Genomic DNA, 21,023 nt, shown 5'->3' with positions numbered 1-21,023 from the left:
ACATTTATTTTACTCAGGGGGGGCATCTACCGTGAATGTTCTCTAAAACGAAAGAGCCAGGGATTTTAAAAGCATTGGATTTTTTGAATGGGAGCATTTTTCAGTGTCCTGAGTATGGAAACAAAACTTGAAAGTGTGTGCTTCCCCAGCTCAGCCCTCAATGTAAAAGGCAGTCATGCTTCTGGAAAAAATAAATCACAACATCAGTTTGGTCTCTGAAATGCAAAATTACAACTTGGAAATCACAGTTAGGACCTTGTCCTAATGATGAAGGAACTTAAAGGGAACAATAAAAGGGGAAATATTTCTAAGTGAGTCCTTTCCCCTGAAGACACTGGCGGTATCCAGTCATTGCACAAGCATTCATCCAGTGTTTGCTCCGTGCTCTGCACTCCACGATGCGCTGGGAAGGGGGGTGGGGAAGAGAAAATTACACCATAGTTCATCTCTTTAAACAGTCTAGTGGGGAAGACAGACACGTAATAGATGATTGTAAAACCACGAAGGAAGTGCATGAGAGAGATGACTACAGAGTTAAATTCCTCTTCCCACCACTGCCACTAACCTGATGGGGTCAAGGGTCTTGTGAAAAATACCACTAAACTGAGCCTTAAGGCTACAAGTTAGCCAAATAAATTGGTCTCGGATTGGGATGGCAAAGAAGACAGAGCATGAGTATGGTTTGAAGGAGGGTAAGAAGGAGCATGGAATGCTCTCTTTTAACCACTCAAAGTTCTGCACAGCTCAGGTGTTAAAAGGTCAGGAATAGAGTGATGAAGGGGGATGTTTAGGAGGTAAGCAGGCACGAACCAGATGATGTAGGCTCTTGAATGCTTATTAAAGAGCTTGGATTTTTCAAAGAATTCTAAGTCTGGGTGTCTCAGACGTCACTGTAAAAACAGCTCACGGTTCTGCATCTCCTGATATACATTGTTTCCACTGATCCTTCTTTTTGCATCAGTACATTTATTTTAAAAAGAACCTTTATGTATGTTGGTCTCAGAATCATGAATCTAAAGGTGAGTGACAGGGAGAGCGTTGGCTGACAGCTATGAGGAGGTTTGGGGGGCGGGATGGAGCTGGGGACATAAACCTGGAGGGAGGTGAACGAGCTCTCTCACTGGTGGTCGAGACCCAGGATAGTGCTAACCAAACAGTTGGCCCTGCGGTCCGGTAGAAAGAGGAGCCTCAACTGCACAAGCCAGTGAGACAATATTTTCAGGGAAAACTAGGTTCCAGTTCAGGGCAAAGGAAAGAGAGTGCTCTGCTAACACTGGGAGGCTATAGAAGAAGCTGTTCAATAAAATTGAAATGTTCCAGAGGCAAGAAGCAAGGTAGGGTGGTCCTGAGTCATTGTCCCAGGGGAGGACATTTATGACAAAAACAACAGATGGGGACTAGAGAGGAAGGCAGGCTTTGTGGGAAGAAGGTATCAGTGATAGGCTTGGAGAGGGACTGAACTCAAAATGTTTGCCCATTTGTGTCCACTGCAGAACCAGTTGAGCCACTGCAGGCCCAGTGTGGTATCAGAGTAGATTTGCAAGGGTGGTTTTTAACATTTTTTATTGGAGTGTAGTTGATTGAAAATGTTGTCTTAGTTTCAGGTATGGGCTTCCCAGATGGTGCTCCTGGTAAAGAACCCATCTGCCAATGTAGGAGACATAAGAGACGTGTGTTCGATCCCTGGGTCAGGAAGATCCCCTGCAGGAGGACATGGCTACCTACTCCAGCATTCTTGCCTAGAGAATCCCATGGACAGAAAAGCCTGCTGGACTACAGTCCATGGGGTCACAAAGAGTTGAACAGGACTGGAGTAACTGAGCATGCACATTAGTTCCAGGTATACAGCAAAGTGAATCAGTTACACATAAACATATATCTACTACTCTTTTTTTAGATTCTTTTCCCTTAGAGGCTAATACAGAGTACTGAGTAGAGTTCCTGTGCTATATAGTCGGTCCTTATTAGTTATTTGTTTTATAGATAAATGTGTGTATATGTCAATCCCAATCTCCCAATTTATCCCTGCCCCTCTATACCCCTGGTAACCATGAGCTTGTTTTCTACATCTGCGACTGTATTTCTGTTTTGTAAATAAGTTCATTAGTCCCAATTTTTTAGATTCCATATATAAGCAATATCTTATGATACTTGGCAATGGTGGTTTTTGATTGCCTTTTATCGACCCTCTCCTGGAGTCCAGGCTATAAGGAAGCTGAATTCTATTATTAAGATTGCAGGGTTGACTTAGCTTCTTATTTGTTGAGTGATCTCATAGCTCAGTTTCCTCAGCATAAAAACAGGTATCACACACTTACTTTATAGTGTTGAAGCTCTTATTAAATGAGATAATGCATATAAAGTACTAATCAGAGTGAAGTGAAGTGAAAATTGCTCAGTTGTGTCCGACTCTTTGCAACTCCATGGACTGTATAGTCCACGGAATTCTCCAGGCCAGAATACTGTAGTGGGAAGCCTTTCCCTTCTCCAAGGGATCTTCCCAACCCAGGGATCGAACCCAGGTTTCCTGCATTGCAGGCAGATTCTTTACCAGCTGAGCCACAGAGAAGCCCAAGAATACTGGAGTGGGTATCCTGTCCCTTCTCCAGTAGATCTTCCCAACCCAGGAATCAAGCCAGGGTCTCCTGCATTGCAGGTGGATTCTTTACCAACTGAACTATCAGGGAAGCCTAATCAGAGTAAGTGCCCCGAAATTTTAGCTAGTGTTATATGTAACTTGAATCACTTGAAATAGGATGCTTCATTCCATTTTTACTTGCTTAATGAAGTTTTAGTGGAATATTTTTACAGAGAAATACTTAGGGCGTATAGAGAATATTTACTCTTGGGTTATATACAGAATGTTTAAAACGTATCAGAAACATTCTGGGTTTTTCTTTTTTTTTTTTCAACTCCAGACCCTTAAAATTATTTTTCTTTGAAAAATCAAAATCAATGAGATAAGTCATCCTCATGACAAATATCCTTTTGCTACCACTGCAATATAACTACCATTCCACCTCTGGGGAAATACTCATTTTTTTCACTGTTTTCATGGCTTCCTATACAAAGTCCCTCCCAAGACCTAACCTCATATTACATTTTTTTTTTTTCCAGGAGTCAGCTCCTAAAGACTTCTTAATGGGACCAAACTATTGGAAAAGGAATGGATTTTACAGATAGGGAGGATAAAAATTAGTGATGGCTGAAACCAAGGGGGTAATATTAGGGGAGTTACGGGACCAAAAAAATAGGATAGTTTCTCCAGACTTCCTTGTCCTCATACCCTGCATTTCCTTGCCTCTCCCAAGTTTCTTTGCCATCCTTATTCTCATGATAAAATTATTTGGCTTAATGTGGAGGCTTAATCTATCTTAATATGATAGAAAGCATTTTCTCAAAAACTCAGAAAGCAATGCAGTGGGCTCCCAGAGTGATTACCAGGCACTCAGCTACCACCCTTTAGATCAAGTCCAGGGACACATACAGGGATTGGTGAAACAGTACACTCAATTTATCCATGTTTTAGAATATGCCATGAAACTACCTGCATTTTAAGAAATTATGTCTATGCAGATTCTTACTATTCTCTGAATTGGTCCCTAAAAAGCAGTACGATTTATTGTCTTTGTTTCATGCCTTTCTTTTCAAACTTCTGATATCAAATACTTAAAGCTTTCCTAGGATTTTTTGCCAGGAAAAAAGTGATCTGATCAATGAATTCACATTTAAAGATTGTGACTACATGATTTTTTTCTCCCTGGGGTATATTTAAGGTCTTGTTTAAAACAAAAGGAAAAAATCATTAATAATAAACCTTTAGGGAAATTATATTGAAAGACAATTTTCAGCCATCCTTAATTCTCATCTTCTCTGCCTATCCATAATATCTATTTACTTTTCAATAGTCTATTCCTATATGGTCCTCCACCTACCTGTGGATAGTCCTAAAGGCAATATTAAGTATATTTTTCCTTTTCATTCGCTACTTGATTTATGTGAAAATTATACTTAGAAGCATTTTTCCCCTCGTGATTATATCATGAGAGCAGTTATGCCAGATTGTAGACAAAAATGTAACTATTCATTTCAGCCTGATTCATCTTCACCTATTTTTTTTCTCTTAAATGCATTTCTTTCAGTTTCCTCCTTGAAGTCTAATCTCATTTCACTTTCCAAGGTAATGAAGGGAAAACAACAAACAGAAAAAGGGAAAAAAATTCCCAGCTGAAGTTACATGTATCTGAAAAATGAAACAGCAAAATATGTTTGATTTAATCTCAATATTAAAAAGCAAATGTTTGTTCAACATTTATACAATTTTGCAAGTACTTTTTGATAGTGACTTTAAAAGTTATCACATCATGGAGACTTGTAGGCAGTGCTCTTTATGAAAGAAGAGAAAAAAATCATGGGATGATTTTATCTTATACAGATAAATTTTAAGAACTTTCCTAGGAGAAATGTATGTCCATGATCTGTTTGCCAAATTATAGCTGCCACATTGATAAAAAGAGTGGAAATACCATCTCACTTAGGTACCCACTGTGTACCTTTTAGCTTAATTCTGGGGAATCAAACATGAGCAAAAAAAAAAAAAATCTTGTCAAGTATCCTATCTTTCACAATGATATTAGAGAGGCATTTGGTGGGGTTTTAATTGCTCCCTAAATGCATGCATCAGAAGCACCCCGTGTTCATCAGCTGCAATGTTAATGTTAAATGAATCCAAACAGATTTATTTCAAAAGTTTAATAAAAGGAGACAAAATGGGACACGAGGACTAGAATTTGCACTGGAGAAAACAGAGAGATTCCTATGTTCCGTAATAGTTCCACTAAACCATGATTTCTGAGAGTGAGGGTCTAGAACCTATATGGTAATAAGTGGTCTCCACGTGGCTTTTTTTCTTACTCCCATGTAGATCTAGAATCTCCCACTTCTCACAACTACCCTCTATTGTAAACTGTCATCACCTCTTTCTGGATCATCACAATGGTCTCCTAACTTGTGTTCTTGGCCTCTTTTTACTTATTTCACAAAACAGCAGCCAGAGTGACCCTGAAATAACACAAATCTGATCATGTCATTCTTCTGTTCAACACATGGCTATCCCTCTGGCTCAGGGTGATACCTGACAGTCCATGCAGGACCTGCGAGAGGCTCTGTGTGCGCTGGCCCCTCGATAACTCTCTGACCGAGTCTCCTATCTCCCTCCACCACTTTTGCTCAGCCACAACCACCCTGGTCTTCTCATGGCTTCCTCTGTTGCTCTCCAATTCAGAGCCTGTGTATTGTCTATTCCTTTTGTTGGGAGCAGCACCATCCACTAGAACTTCCTGCAAAGATGGGCCTGCTCCACATCCGTGCCGTCTGCTATGCTATCCACCTGAGCCTAGGAGCAACTGTATTTGGACAGCATATGTTTAGGGCCATTTCCCCTTAGTTGTGTTACTCATGCTCTTCCTCTTCGGAATCTTTAATGCTGCTTTACCTACAATTTCAGCATCCACTTTCTCAGGGTTTTCTAGCTCCTTCCTTGACTTAATTTTTCTTCTTAGCATTATCATTAACTACTATATTCATTATCATTAACTACTATATTCTGGGTGTATTAGTTGTCTCTTTATTGTGTTTTTCCTCACTGTCATGTAAGCTCCAACAGAAGCAGAGAATTCTTTTTCTTGTTTTGTATTTTTTGTTTTGTTTTCATTCACTGTTGCATTCCCAAGAACCTAGAACAGTATTTGGTACAGGGAAGGTTGCCTCCAAATATTTGCTTATTGAATGAATAAATGACTATAAATTAATACTTAATAAAACAGACATCCTGACATTTGTGTTGGTAGTGACACTTGCTGGGGGTATTAGAGGGGATAATAGAATAATTCATTGTGTCTAAAATTCCCTACACCTGAGTTTTGCATTACCAGAGCTAAGAGAGAACTGCTATTAATATAATTCCAGGCACGGGATGTTCCTGACGCTGTAAGTTACTGCACAGGTCTATGCAATGTTTCTGTGTAAATTTTGCTCTAGCTGGGTATCTGGGAATACCTTCTTTCTTTCTTTTCTCCAACTATTTGTCAATAAAAAAATAGCTTTCAGGTTATGTTCAAAAAACATTCCCATTACTAAAAACAACAAAAAAATTCTTTAAATTTATTTTATTCAAGTGTAGTTGGTTTACAATGTTGTGTTAATAATAAACAAATTTAAACACAAAGAAAATGATTCCAAGATCACTTACTCCTTCAGCTGCAGCCACCTGTAAGTCTGTTATCTAACAGTATTATGTTCCTTCATGCTGGGCTACATAAGATAGAAATCTAATTGACAAAAACATACTCTTCTCTCAAAAGTGCATAGAATTTTACTCTATCCAATAAAAGCCCTGAATAACTTCCAAAAACCTTGAAATAATACATAAATATTAATAAAAATTTCAGAATCCTTCCTTTGACTTTAACCATCTTAGTCCTCAGATGGTGGCTTTAAGAGGAATGCAGGAACACCTATAACCCACACTATACATTTCATCTGATGCTAGGAGTTATCTTCCTAAGGAAATATTAGGGGATGGAGCTTAAATTTGACTTTATTTAACTGAATATTGGACACTGTGCTTTTTTTTTTTTTCTGGTTGGTTTGGGGAGAAGATGCTTTAAAATGTATTGAATGTGTCCACGATTCTAACAAGATGGGAGGGCAGCTGTCTGTCTTGTATTTTAACCACTCCCATCCCACCCTGCCCCCACCCAGGAAAAAATAAAGTCTGACACTCATCATCAAGGTATTTCCCCGTGATTACCTACAGGTTAAACGTTACCCTCTGAAGCAGATGGTCAATTGCCAGTCTAATCGAAGGAATTGTTCCCCTTCCTCTCATCCGTTGAATATGCTTTTGATACTCCTGGTGCCAGAAAATTGCTACAGGTTGAAATAGTGCCCTGTGTATTATTGAGAAACTGAATAATTGAGACTGTCAGACAGCCTCCCTTTCCCCATCCTTTTCCTTTGTGCAGGAAAATTGTTCTACTTTTATATAATTAACGTTCAAGAACACAGCACGAGGGAATACAACGATGGGGTCTTACAACTCCATCAAAATTAAAATCATAACAATATGTAAGATAAAGAATTAGCAATAAATAGAGAGTTCTCAGAGTAAAAAAAAGCTTTCACCAGTGGGCATACTCTAGCATGAACCCACATTCTTTTTTTTAGCCAAAACAACAAAACAAAAACCAAAAGGTCAACTTGGATTTTTAGTTGAAACTGTTACAAAGGTGAACTCTCCAGCATGCTTCTATCACAGAACTGCAATTTTGTGTTGAAACTTATCTTTGGGAACTGTGTACGTATTAAAAGTGGGAGATGCTTACAGATACAATGTCGTTTATTGCTCATGTTGAAGCTTAAATAGTCTCAGATTCCATAGACAGATGTGATGATGAGGAATGAGCGTAGGTAAAAAAGTCAATTCCACTTCAGTTATGCCACTGACTGGCTATGTCACCTTAGGCAAGTTCGAATTTTAATTCTTTCATCTTCCTACTTTATATGGTTAATTTAGGGATTAAATGTAAAGTAGATAATATATCTGGGAAGTTATGGATGTTAATAACCTATGGATGTCATCATTATTATTAAATTATGCAGATGATATAATTATAACTAAAACGTATTTAAGAGAATGAATTCACAGAGAAATAAATAATCCACATCAAAGTATCAAAAGTACTTGTATTTATGTGATAGAGAAGGCTTTTCTCTAGTTTCACATGTATCTCTGAACTTTAATAACTTTAATTTCACTCTTAATGAAAACAGTTGTTTCTGTTTTCATACTAAAAAATCCTCCTATGCTTACCAATATGGTCTACCAGGAAAAGATAATCCTAATTATATACAGATTTATATAAAGTATGGAAATGCTTTTACAAACATTTTATATGTGAGAAATGTCCAACTTGATTTGCCAATATAATTGTCCCCTTAATACTCTGTAAATCTGCAAAAGAAAACTAGTTTCTACTTATCAATTAACATTTTATGAAAACACGTGTATACTTGTGGCGGATTCATGTTGATGTATGGCAAAACCAATACCATATTGTAAAGTAATTAACCTCCAATTAAAATTAATAAATTTATATTAAAAATTATTGGATGAAGAAATGTTTTGAAATTTTTATAAATTTTTCTTCTTTGAAATGGGAAGTTCCTTTTCACTAAGATTGAACAAATTTCTATTCTAAAAACCACAAGATTTAAATAGAAATTCTGGGTAAACCATTCTTCTTATTCTAGTTTCTGCCTCACATAATAGCAACTTAAACTTTCCACAAATAGCAACTCTCTTTTTACTGAAACTTTATAGATTCACACACCTGAAAAAACTTCAGCCAGGGTTTAAGGTCACTTAATTTTTATAAGTTCAGGAATCAAGAGTAATCATTTTTTTGTGGAAAACTTTCCATAGTGTGTGTGTACATATATTCTTGAATGCATATTGTCTCATAATGTAATCCAGCAAAACTTTCAGCACTGATTTCTTTTGGCTCTTTTTGGTCATTTTTCCTTCCTTATTTATCCATCTCGTCTCTTTAACGTTTATTTTTCTTCATTTGTTTTTCCTCTGTATAGGATATTACAGAGTGTCTTTGGGTTTGAAAGGAAAAAAAATGAAATGATGGAAGGAAGAAAAAAGGCAGGAAACAAGAAAAGAAGAAAGAAATGTAGGACAAAAACTTTTCCTAGTTCTTTCTGTTCATGATTATCTCAGCCTTCAATGGCTGGCTAGCAAAGAGTCACATGCCTAGGAGAAAGATTCAGTGAAAATTTGCCAGGAAGTGAGGAAAACTGACTACTTTCTTTTATCCATACAGTAAAAAAGACAAATAGGACTTGAAAATGTAAATCTCCTCAACTCCACTATGAATATGAGGTAGCTGTCTTCCTTGAAAAGGTACCTCCCCCTGGAAACATCATTCCTGTCTCTGTGGCTTTCAGCACAAGATGAAGTTTGTTTGGCCAATTGTTCAACCTTTACATCATTCTGAGCCACCACGTAAGCATTCTTACCCCCTTTCCCCCAGAAGGTGGCAGGTTGCTTATTAAGCACATAGAAGGGAGTGTATTTTTCCTTCATCACTCTATTTATCTTTCCTTGAGAGAGAAATCTAAATGTCCCTAGTCACCTTGAGTCTTCCACGAAATGGAAAGAGCTTTGCAAAATGTCCTGCACAGAACCCTCTGATTTCTTTCACAACATGATCCGAGAGCTCAGACTAGTACTTTATCTGTCATTAATCCCACCGCAGCACGTAGCAGCCATTAAGGGGGTTACTTACCAGCTTCCACACCGATGAATATACAGAAAGGAGTAGAAAGGAAAGTTGGCAGGGTCCATGACAAACGATGACTGTGACTGGGAATGGAGACCCAGCTCCTCTGACTGCTGGGGAGCCATCTCCCCCGTGTCAACACATAGCCCACGGGGCAGAGGTAATTTTCCCATTTTATGATCTACTGTACTTGGCATCTGTTCTGGCACTGGAGACCGTGTCTATTTTGGGGATCAGTTGTATATTCCCAGATTGCCATTTTCCTCTGCCTTGCGCTCTGTTAAATATTCTACAGTATATTATCACTTCATTTGACTTCAGTTCTTTCCTCTGACAGTGGTGTGGGGCAGTCTGGACCCACAGTCACTTCCTCTCTCAAACTCAATCTGTCTAAATGTCAAAAAGGAAAAAAAAAAAAAGGTAGAACTCTTTACAATCCCAGCAATCTGGCATTTCTGAGGAAATATTTGATAGGTGTTGCATTTCGGAAGCTCTGTTTGTTGGAGGTGGAGGGCGGGGAGAGGGAGACTTGTGGCTGAAAATACTGTTACTTTCATAGTTAGCTTTTTCAGAAATGTAATATTCTGTTCTTAAAAGCCCCAGTCCCAAAAGCAGAGGCTGTGTTAACACAAAGATTTTTGTTTGTTTAAGATGGTCCTTCTCCCAACTCTTACTCACAGATTTGAGCTATCTGGTGACAGATTTGGGCAGATGACTTTGTCCACAATTTGATAATGCTTGCAAAGCTGAGGAGTGTTCCATGATTTCTTTCCTCTATCCCCATTCCCCTCCTGACTTCTCTCCCCGCCTTCCCAAACCCCCTCAACTACCCCCCTCAACACACACACCTTTTGGCTTTGTGTTTCCATGCTGAAAGTGTCAGACTTAGTGACATGAAAGGACAAATCCCAGAAAAGACCTTTTGGAAGGTTTTGCTCCTTGCCTTTGGGGACATATGTTGGCATTAGATATTGTCAGGCTGCTTTGGATCTTCCTAATTAAAGGCTATCAGAAATAAAATTAGAGGTGACTTCTCTAGGTCAGCAGAATTCAGTCATCACGTATTACTCTGCGGTGAAGTAACTAGGATTAAGGAAATGCTTAACTGAAAGGACTTCTATTGAGTAACTTTCAGGAGTGTGCCTGTGCTTAGAAGCACCAATGGATCGACTAATAATGCTGAATAACTGGAGCCACATTGAAACAGGACATACCTGCTGCACCACAGATTTCTTAACATTTAGAAGTTGGGGTAGCTTTAGTTTCAGTAAAAAGAAAAAAAAAAAGAAAGAAAGAAAGGAGGCATTAGTATAGTCTGAAAGCAAGAATAATGTGAAAGAGAGAAGAGGGGAAGGGAAATAATTTTGGTGGAGAGCCCACAACAGCATCAGGCATCAAGCTAGGTGTAGACTATTAAACTCATTTAACTATCAGGTCATTACTGGTAGATGTTTCTCTTTCCACTTTCAAAATGGAGAAACTGAGGCTCAGCCAAAAACAACTATTTGCCTAAGATTGCAACATTCATGAATAGCAGAGCTAGAATTTTTTTTCCCTCTTTGTTACTAAGTTTATATACTTCCTATAACTCTAAACTAAGATCTCAAATCTGTGTTGACCAGGCTTTTTTTTTCCTGCTTCTTTTTCTTTCTTCAGAGACTTGTCTGCTTCCTAAGACTTGAAGCAGATTGTCAACCTTCAAAATATTGCCCACTCATCTGGCTAGTATGCATGCAAGGCAAAAGGAAAATTTACTCTGAATTAGAGGAATCATCACTGATTTCATTTCTTTAGCTCCCAAGGACAAAGGGATATTGGTAAGGGAGAAAAAAAAAAAAAAGTCTAATAAATATTTTCAATTCATTTTTAATTTGAAAAAATATTGTGAAATATTTTTAAACTTTAAGCTAGTTTGCATGGAAGGATGTTATCATTACTATAGTCACTGATCCAGACATTGAAGAAGAAAGAAGCCACATGAAAATATCAACCAAAATTATGTATTAGGTTTCAGGTGATTACAACCCTAGCTTTGAAAATAGCTACAACTGTTTTTTCTGTATTTTTAAGAATTTGTTGCCGTGAAAATACTCAAGATCACCTGAGTTCAATTTATGACAAAAGATGAGCCTTAGTTTTTAATGTCATTCAAATATGTTTTTAAATCAATAAAATTTCCAAGACAGAATTTCCTATTTTTCAAGTTTGGCAGAATTTTGGTAAGGAATTCAGGATCTCTTCCCACCCTTCCAACGTGGGGTTATTTTCCAGAAGAACTGCCAATACTTCAGTTATCTTCTTGGAAGAAACAAAGTGGCCTGGTTCCCCTGCTGCCTTATGAGTTATTCCTTAACTGGACAGGAATAAGCCTGTTCCCTTATACTCACATAGTACAGACTGGATATTTGAGCCTGATTTTTGGCTCTTTCATCTGAACTCTTCCTCTGTTGGCAAGCCTGTGTTCTGGATGGTCCCTCTTTTATCAGAGACACTTTCTGTCTGACATGTTCGTGGGTCCGTATCTCATCTTAGCAGTGGTAGAGGCAGACAGTCATGGGGAGATCTAACCATCATATTCCTCACACTCTGTGACCAAAAGAAAATTTTTTTAAAAAAAGCTCCAATAACAGAGACATTTAGTCCAGTCTGGCTACAACAGGAAGGTGAAGCCAAGAGCAATCTGTTACTCCTTCCTTTCACTTTCATTAAATGTAATCTTTTTGAATATTCTTCAGTGGTGACATCTAATGCCACACCTAAATTTCTTTTTTTAATTAAAAGAAAAAAAAAATGCCTGAAGGAATAAAAAGCCCTAGGGCTTCTGACAAAATATTTTAGAAGGTAAATGATAGCTACAGACTCCAATCACTATCATATAATTAGACAGTTCAAACAGAAAAAATATGACTCTAGAATGTTACATCTTCCTGACAACATGACATGACATGTTTTGGATAATATTGGGAGCAGGCTTGGGTTATAGTCATGGAAACTCATTATATACACACATAGACACACATACATAAATACCACATATGTTTGTGCATATTTGGTGTATATAATGTACAACTGTTAAGTGGAATCTATTTAGGAAGAGAATAGTAAGTTTATTTAGGGAATGTGTGTACTCAGTTAAGTGGGGATTTTTTCTAAAGCCACTAGTAGGAACGATAAAGTTGCTTTATCAAACCATCAACAAAGAGCCTGCCTTCTTCATCTCTATATCATTTGGACAAAATGTAGTAGAGAATTCTCAGTTTCTGTTGTATCTCTGAAGTTTATAAACACATCAAGGGGGCAAGGACACCCCAACATTTCAATTTAAAACCTTTATATTTTTAATATGCACGTTGAAATAAGAAGACTGTATGAAGAGATATTTATATTCCTGGTATAAGTCTGATTCATATCGTTCCAGTGGTATTTTTGTTTTATTTCCATTGATCAGTAAGATTTCTCTAGAAAAGCCACACTGCATTTACTAAATAGCCTCTAGCAAAGAGGACAAGAAAAGGGCCATAGTTTTCTATCAGATTCATAGAAAAGGGTTCCTTTCAGGGAAGAAAGAACCTTGAAGTGTTTGCCAAGAATGTGAAATTCCTGGTGTATCTAGAGTTCAAGTGTCTTCTTAGTGATTCTTACATAGGAAAGAATTTTAAGTAGAGAGAAAGATTTTTTTTTTAATAGTATATATTCCAAGGGAACTAGTTTGAGAAACTGAACAGCCTCAATGATCCATGAAAAACTTACATATACCTAGGGATTGACACTGACCTCAGCTGTTTCTGAAACCTGGATTAAACCATCTGTATTGGAAATCTAATTGAGTTTCATTCACTTCCTTTATTTACCAGTATCTACTGGCTGCCACAAACTGTTCTGTCTGCTAGAGTTATGGGAACAGAGTCCCTGCTCTCAAAGTTCATATGCTAGTGGACGAGAAAGCAATTAAACACAACACCATTAGAAGAGATAAGTAGTATGAGAGAGAGGCAGTGAAAACACTAAGTCGAGTGGGGTTTGAAGGAATGATTGAAGAACATTTTTTTTTCAAACTTTTTATTTTGTATAGGGGTATAGCTGATTAACAATGTTGTGGTAGTTTCAGTGAACAGTGAACTTAGCCATACATATGCATGTATCCATTTTCCTTCAAACACTCCTCCCATCCAGGCTGGCACATAGCATTGAGTAGAGTTCCAAGTGCTATACAACAGATCATTTTTGGTTATCCATTTTGAGTATAACAGTGTGTACATGACCTTCCCAAACTCCCTAAATATCCCTTTCCCCTTGGTAACCATCGATTCCTTTTCTAAGTCTGGGAGTCTCTTTCTGCTTTGTAAAATAAGTTCATTTGTATCTTTTTTTTTTAGATTCCACTTATAAGGGTTGTCATACGATATTTCTCCTTCTCTGTCTGACTTACTTCACTCAGTATGATACTCTCTAGGTCCATCCATGTTGCTGCAAATGACAGTATTTCATTCTTTTTAATGGCTGAGTAATATTCCATTGTATATTGTACCACATCTTCTTTGTCCAGTCCTCTGTCAATGGACATTTAGATTGCTTCTATGCCTTGGCTATTGTAAACAGTGCTGCAATGAACACTGGAGTGCATTTTTCCTTTCAGATCATGTTTTTCTCTGGATATATGCCCAGCAGTGCGATTAGTGGGTCATATGGTGGATCTATTTTTTTTTTTTTTAAGGCACCTCCATACTCCTGTCCATGGTGGGGATAATTTACATTCCCACCAACAGTGTAGAAGAAGAACACTTTCTGAATAGCATGACTCTACCATTGAATGCTCTAGGATGAACATAGGAGGATGTTCCAAACCTGACCAGGAAGGAAAATCAGAAAACCTCAAGCCATTTGCTGCTGCTGCTGCTGCTCAGTCACTCAGTCACACTGACTCTTTGTGACCCCATGGACTGTAGCTGGGCAGGCTCCTCTGTCCATGGAATTTTCCAGGCAAGAATACTGGAGTGGATTGCCATTTCCTTCTCCATGCATCTTCCCAACCCAGGGATTAAACCACATCTTGCACCTCCTGCATTGGCAGGTGGATTCTTTACTGCTGTGTCACCTTGGAAGTCCATTCAAGGCATTTATTAGCCATATATATTAGATCCTAAACAGTAGGCAGGAATCAAATCTATTCCTTGCATACTCCAATATTTGGAATTTGTCCTCAGAGCTTGGAGGGTCTATTGAAGGATTTGTTTGTTTGTTTGTTTTGTGGCCCTGAAAAGGGCCTTTGGTTGAAATCAAGCTCCTGAGAGCAAATGAGAAAGCTTAACTGCCAAAACCGTAGAGAGTACGGCCCTGGCGCTTGAGAGCGTAGACCACGTCCGTAGCGGTGACTGTCTTCCACTTGGCATGCTCGGTGTAGGTGACCGCGTGCCGGATCACGTTCTCCAGAAACACTTTCAGGACCCCGCGGGTCTCTTCGTAGACGAGCCCGGAGATGCGCTTCACACCACCACGATGAGCCAGGCGGCGGATAGCAGGTTTAGTGATGCTCTGGATGTTGTCGCCCAGAACCTTGCGGTGGCGCTTAGCGTCGCCTTTCCCAGACCTTTGCCGCCTTTGCCGCGTCCAGACATGGCTTCACGAGAAGTAAACCAACAGCAACTCTGAAGGATTTTTATTTTTAAGACTTTTTTTTTAAGTGGACCATTTTTAAAGTCTTTATTGAATTTGTTATAATATTGTTTCTGTTTTGTTTTTTGGCCACTAGACATGGAGGATCTTAGCTCCCTGACTAGGAATTGAACCCATAACCCTTGCATTGGAAGGTGAAGTCTTAACCACTGGACCACCAAGGAAGTCCCTACTTAAAGATTTTAAATGAGAGAGTAACATGGTCAGATCCCTTTTCTTCCTTCTGTGATTGGAGACAGGTTGCTATGAGACTTGGGGATAATTTTGTACAATGGCACTAGTTTATCATATCCATTGTTCAAAAGACACCACATGTGTGTGCGACCCCCACATGACTTTTGTATTGTGAGCATTAATTATCAGACTGGAAAAAAAAATTCTGTTTAGGAATTATTCATGGGTGGCTGTGGAGGAATCACATGTGCTCTACACTCTTTCAGCTTAGATTACCCCGCAACCTCATTGATCATTTTTCTCTGACTTTTTTTTGGCAACGAAGACTAGTTCCGTTTCCTTCAAGTCTTGCATGATTCAGGACAAATACCTCATGTCTCATGATACCTCAGTAAAGCCAAAAGTTTAAATGATTTTTCAGGAAAAATACACTTTTCATGTAAGCGTCTTTTCTAATTAAATTTATCATTTCATTAACAGAGTGAGCATAATGACTCATCTTTATCTATTTCTTTTCCTGTTTGGGAAGGCAAAGGTGGGACACATTTTACTTAAAAAGGCTTCAGGCTAAGGTGGTTCCACTCCTGGCAGTCAGCCTGCTGTTCTTTTAATAAAACACATTCACTTTTCTTTCCTTATCACTGATCTAAGAAAGCATTAATTACTAATATAAATTCATATTTAAAATTTTTTTCAAGCACACTTTTTATAAATCTGTGCAGTGGGCTGCACTGCTTCTTAGACTGTAATCCACTGTATAATCATTTTCAAAATAGACCAATGCTCTTTTAATTCAATAGAAAACTCGGCATCATTTTAAATCTGTAAATGAATCCATGAGGTTGGAATACAGCACTGACCTTTCAAAGTGCCCCCTTTTAAAGAATGTCACTTCTTTACTTATGTTTATTTTCTATCCCAGAAAATACGTTTTCTTTGTTTTTTAAAAACCCCATAAATACTATGCTGATCAAGTCAGAACTCTCTGAAAGTATATTTAAGAAAGTAATTGGGAAAACGTGATTATGTGTAAAGGTAGAAAAGTAGTTTCTAAAAGTCAGATATTCTCAGTAATCATACTTTTTAATCACTTTTACAAACCATCCTCATTTGCATTGGAATACAAAATATTGGTCTCTTATTTACTTCATGTGCCAAGCATTTTTTTTTTTTTTTTTAATGAATCCTGTTGGATTTTCCCTTTTAGTTTCTCTGGTGTATTTTCACAACCCCATCCTGTTCCAGGGAGCCTTTACATCCCTATTGACGGCCTCTTCCCCTTTTTAACTAGTTTATAATGTCATTATCCAGTTGGTAAAAATAGTTAGAATTTATCAGACCCCCTGGTAGCTCAGATGGTTAAGCATCTGCCTACACTGCGGGAGACCTGGGTTGGATCCCTGGGTTTGGAAGACCCCCTGAAGAAGGAAATGGCAACCCACTCCAGTACTCTTGCCTGGAAAATCCTATAGACGGAGGAGCCAGGTAGGCTACAGTCCATGGGGTCGCAAAGAGTCGGACACGACTGAGGGACTTCACTTCACTTCACTTCATGCTAAGCACTGGGCACATATTATTTCCTTTAATCCTCACAGTAACCCTGCAAGATGGGTGTTAATCTCTTTTTTTTCTTTTACAAAGAAAATGAAGTTCAGAAAAGCTTAATAATTTGCCTATGGTCATAAAAACAGACAAGCTCACCGCATCCAAAGCTGATGTGTACTCTGCTCCATCACTTAGTTTCCCAAAGCTTGATCACTGAAACCATGACATGCTCGTGATCGAGAAATCATTAATTGGTCATATTGAATCTAAACTCCTATGTTTGATTTTGAAAAATCTTTCCTAATTTGCTTCAGTTGAACTCAGTAAACAGTAATTGAGGGCAGACTGTGTACCAGACACTATTTAAGGGACCAAGAAGGTGTTGTTAGTGGTAAAGAAACTTCCTGCCAATGTAGGAGACGTAAGAGACACAGGTTCAATCTCTGGATTGGGAAGGTCCTCTGGAGGAGCTCATGGCAACTCACTCCAGTATTCTTGCCTGGAGAATCCCATGGCCAGAGGAGTCTGGTAGGCTACAGCCCATAGGGTCACACAAAGTCAGACACGACTGAAACAACTTCACATGCACGCATGCAAGGATGAAAAGAAGGATACTGTGTTTAGTCTTCACGTGCAAATTCATTGACCATCACTCCGTGCCCTCTTCACCTCTAGTCAAATCAAATATTCAAAGTAAATATTAAAAGAATCCTATTCTTCACTCTGGCCAATTGAATACATATAATAGGATTTCTCAGACTTTGCTCTTTAAGATATTAACATGTGCTTTAGATAGAAAGAAAAAGAAGAAAGTAATTTTGGGTATATTTGGCAAATGCTGTCAAATATTAACTGCCTGTTGGTTACTAACAATGATAACTAGCCTACAAAAGTCTCTGGAAAATATGGAAGTAAAGAATTCCCACGTTTGTTTGAGCCAGTCTTTTCCATACTTTTTTTGCTCACAGAACAGATTTTTCTTTCAAAATTCTTAAGTTTCATTGAATTTAGAGTAGAAAATTCTTATGGTGCTTGCTCTCATTTTTCTTAAAATTTAATCTTTTGAGTAAATAATCCATATGTTTCAAAAATCGTAACAATGCAAAACATTACATTTAGATTTATTTTTCCATCCTATTCTTGTTCATCACTCTCATGATTAGCTGCTTTTTTAGATTCTTGCATTTCTTTCTTCAAGCACAAAGAAATTAAAACAGAGATATATACTTCATATTTTTTTTAAATAACACTATATATTACATTTTATTCTCTATATCCTGTAGTGAGTTTTCTTTTGCGTTTTCAAAGTACAGTCTTCTTTCAAGGCCTGATTTAAATCTCACTTCTTCAATAAGATTTGCTGGATCTTTGCTGAAATAGTTGGTGTCTCATCATTTAAATCCTCAGTATCTTCTTGTTCCCTATCTGGTCTTTTGATCTCACCAGAGAGATGATAAGCTTGTTGAACATGGGAATCAGAAGCACTCCTTTTTCTACTTTTCATATATCATCAAGCCTGCAGTAATTGCTGAGTTAATCATCCTGTCTACACAGGACCAGTCTGAAGAGAAAGCCACAGAGACATGTTGGAATCTGAGTCACTGCCTAGAATTACAGGAACTTTCTCTCCACATTGCTGCATAGAGAATCTTGTACAGCATCATGAATCACAGAATATCACCAAATGAATTCTTCCCAATATGAGAAAATAAGACATTAAAAGTATTATAAATCATAAGACTAAGTATCTTGAAATATGGGCCATGCTCTTGGCTGTAACATTTCTAGACCTTGTATAAGCCAATAAACATTGCACCTACAGAATGAAAATTATTATGTACAGCTATTGAAGTTTATATGTGTGAGACTAAAAATTAAAGCTCTTAAGATTTGTTACTTAAACAAAGGAAAAAAAAAAAGGAACAACTCTTGGAGCCCTCTTTATACTACTGTTTTGTTTCAAGCAGCTTTTTTGAAGAAATCCATAAGATGGTGGCTGATGAGATAACTAAAGCATATTGCAGTAAAATTCAAGTTCAGCAAGCAGTGAATGAATGCCGACCTTAGCAAAGCCACATGCAAAACTTGAGAGGATAAAGCTTGACCCAGACAGATGCTCTGTCTTCTAAGAGTGACAGTCTCAATTCTCTTTTTGACATTAGATATTCTGTGGTGAGGGCTTCCCTGGTGGCTCAGTGGTGAAGAATCCACCTGCCAATGCAGGAGATGTGGGTTCAATCCCTGGGTCAGGATGATCCTCTGAAGAAGGAAATGGTAACCCACTCCAATATTCTTGGTTGGGAAATCCCATGGACAGAGGAGCTTGGCAGGCTACAGTCTGTGGGGTCACAAGAATTGGACACAATTTAGAGCTTCAACAACAATTCAATGAGTTGTAAAGGGGTAGAAATTGTTTGGGGCTTTGGATAGATGCCTGAGGGGAAAGAGGTCTTCTATTTATTCCCATAGAACAGATCTCAGGTAGAGTAGTTGAGAAAACATTTAGGAATATTAAAATTGTGTGAAACAAATAATTGTAAAATAATAAGATGGATACCTTGATATAGATATAATTACTTTCCATTCCCTCTGTCCAATTCAACATATTAAAACTCTGGTGCCTTTACAGTGAAAAGTTATTCCTTAATGAACACCCCCATTGGCAAAAAATCAAGTTACCAGGTAGATCAGGGAGCATGGGTTTCAGATTTTCTGATAATGCTATCAACTGAAATCTCAGTTCTAAGTACAGAATCAAGCATCATTCCAGTATCCTGCCAGTGTTATCTTTCACAGAATAAGAGAGACGGCAATCACATAACTAAGCCTCAGGTTAGAGCCAGATCATACTCACCTCCAGGAACTTCTATGTAGGATATGGGAAGACTGGCAAGATAAACCCTTCCTTTTTCAGTGATGGAGTTCCTGATATGCCTCTATGGTTTCCCGGTGTTAAATGGCCAATACTTGCCATTGCCTTTAAAGATACACAGGACATTCATTCATAGTTTCTTTGCACAGTACGTTGAACAGAGGAAGTTTTCTTGTGGCTCTAGATTGTCAAGAAAAATGAATTTAATTAACTCTAAAAGGGAAGAGAAATAAGTCTTTTTGTGATTGAGTTCTGCCATCTTTGCTTGGAAAGAGGAATTATACCCTTTGCTGTGACTACCAAGTAGATGTTATGTTGCAGAAGAAGTTTCAGCCATTTTAAAACATGGCTTTTCTTTCCTGGTGACCTTTCTGCACTCTTCTGTTAAGATTCTGAAATAAGGAAGTTAACAGGCTCAGAGATCCCACTGTTTCCTATTTCTATTTCCAGTAATAGCTCTCAGGGCTACTTTGTCACCAAGACCCACAGAATTGAATGTGATTGCAGCAAAAGGTACTATGAGTAGAAAATGAATTCCTTATGTTGAAAAGAGAAAAATGTGTGGGTGCTTTTGGAACAAGCCTGTAGACAATGGTAGGCTTTTCAACAACATATTACAAAGGGATGGTTAAACTGACAGATGATGAGATGATTGACATAATTTTTGAAAGTAATAAAGCTGAATTTTCCAATTTATTATGGCTTTCATGAATTTTCCTTTTAAAGTGCTGGTTATAATGCTTACCCCCAATTTTTATGTGCAATCTATTGTGATGTGTTTTGTCAGCAAAATTCATAAAGCAATATGAACTCATATAAAATTTACTTACCTTGTCATTTTCTTCCAAGAAATAAAAGTCCTTGGCTTGAATCTTGACCAATGATTTTTACAAACAAAAGGTACCAAGTTATCCATGGCTACTCTATCAAAATTGACATGGAGATGTCATTTGAGATTTGGATGCTTAGTGACCTAATGGATTCAGAGAAAACTATTGGGAATTTGAACAATTATCTATCATAGTGCACCCTATATTTTAGTCCATAAGGCAATCTTGTTTCACTTTTCTGCCATAACCAATCTTTTTAAAATTTGAGGAGCATATTCAGTGCAGTTGCATGCTACACAATGATGAGGTTAGAAATTCAGCCTGTAAACTCAATAATAGAGGAAAATGACCAGTTAAAACTTCCTAAGTTACCCATGAAGTATAATAAAGTATATATCATTTATATAAACAACTTCAAACAATATGTGTACATATGAAATGTATATAGTAAAACATAGTATTTAATAGTGAATGTATTTTTTTTTAATAATTGTGGTGAAATAGCTTCCCAGGTGGCACAGTGGTAAAGAACCTGCCTGCCAATGGGAGACATAAGAGAAGATTCAATCCCTGGGTCAG

At 37.8% G+C, this 21,023-nt stretch overlaps 1 protein-coding gene across 1 annotated transcript; it reads right to left on the bottom strand.

The window, feature by feature from the left end:
* Positions 1-14,654: 14,654 nt before the first annotated feature.
* Positions 14,655-14,965, bottom strand: LOC102278523 (histone H4-like). The gene is given in 2 exon segments (XM_070382792.1): positions 14,655-14,935; positions 14,938-14,965. Coding segments are annotated over 2 exon segments (309 nt in total).
* Positions 14,966-21,023: the final 6,058 nt, after the last annotated feature.

Source organism: Bos mutus, chromosome 14 (assembly GCF_027580195.1).
Source record: "Bos mutus isolate GX-2022 chromosome 14, NWIPB_WYAK_1.1, whole genome shotgun sequence".
Classification (NCBI taxonomy): domain Eukaryota; kingdom Metazoa; phylum Chordata; class Mammalia; order Artiodactyla; family Bovidae; genus Bos; species Bos mutus.
Note: the sequence above shows the minus strand (reverse complement) of the source record. Positions and strands in the feature narration are given on the sequence as shown.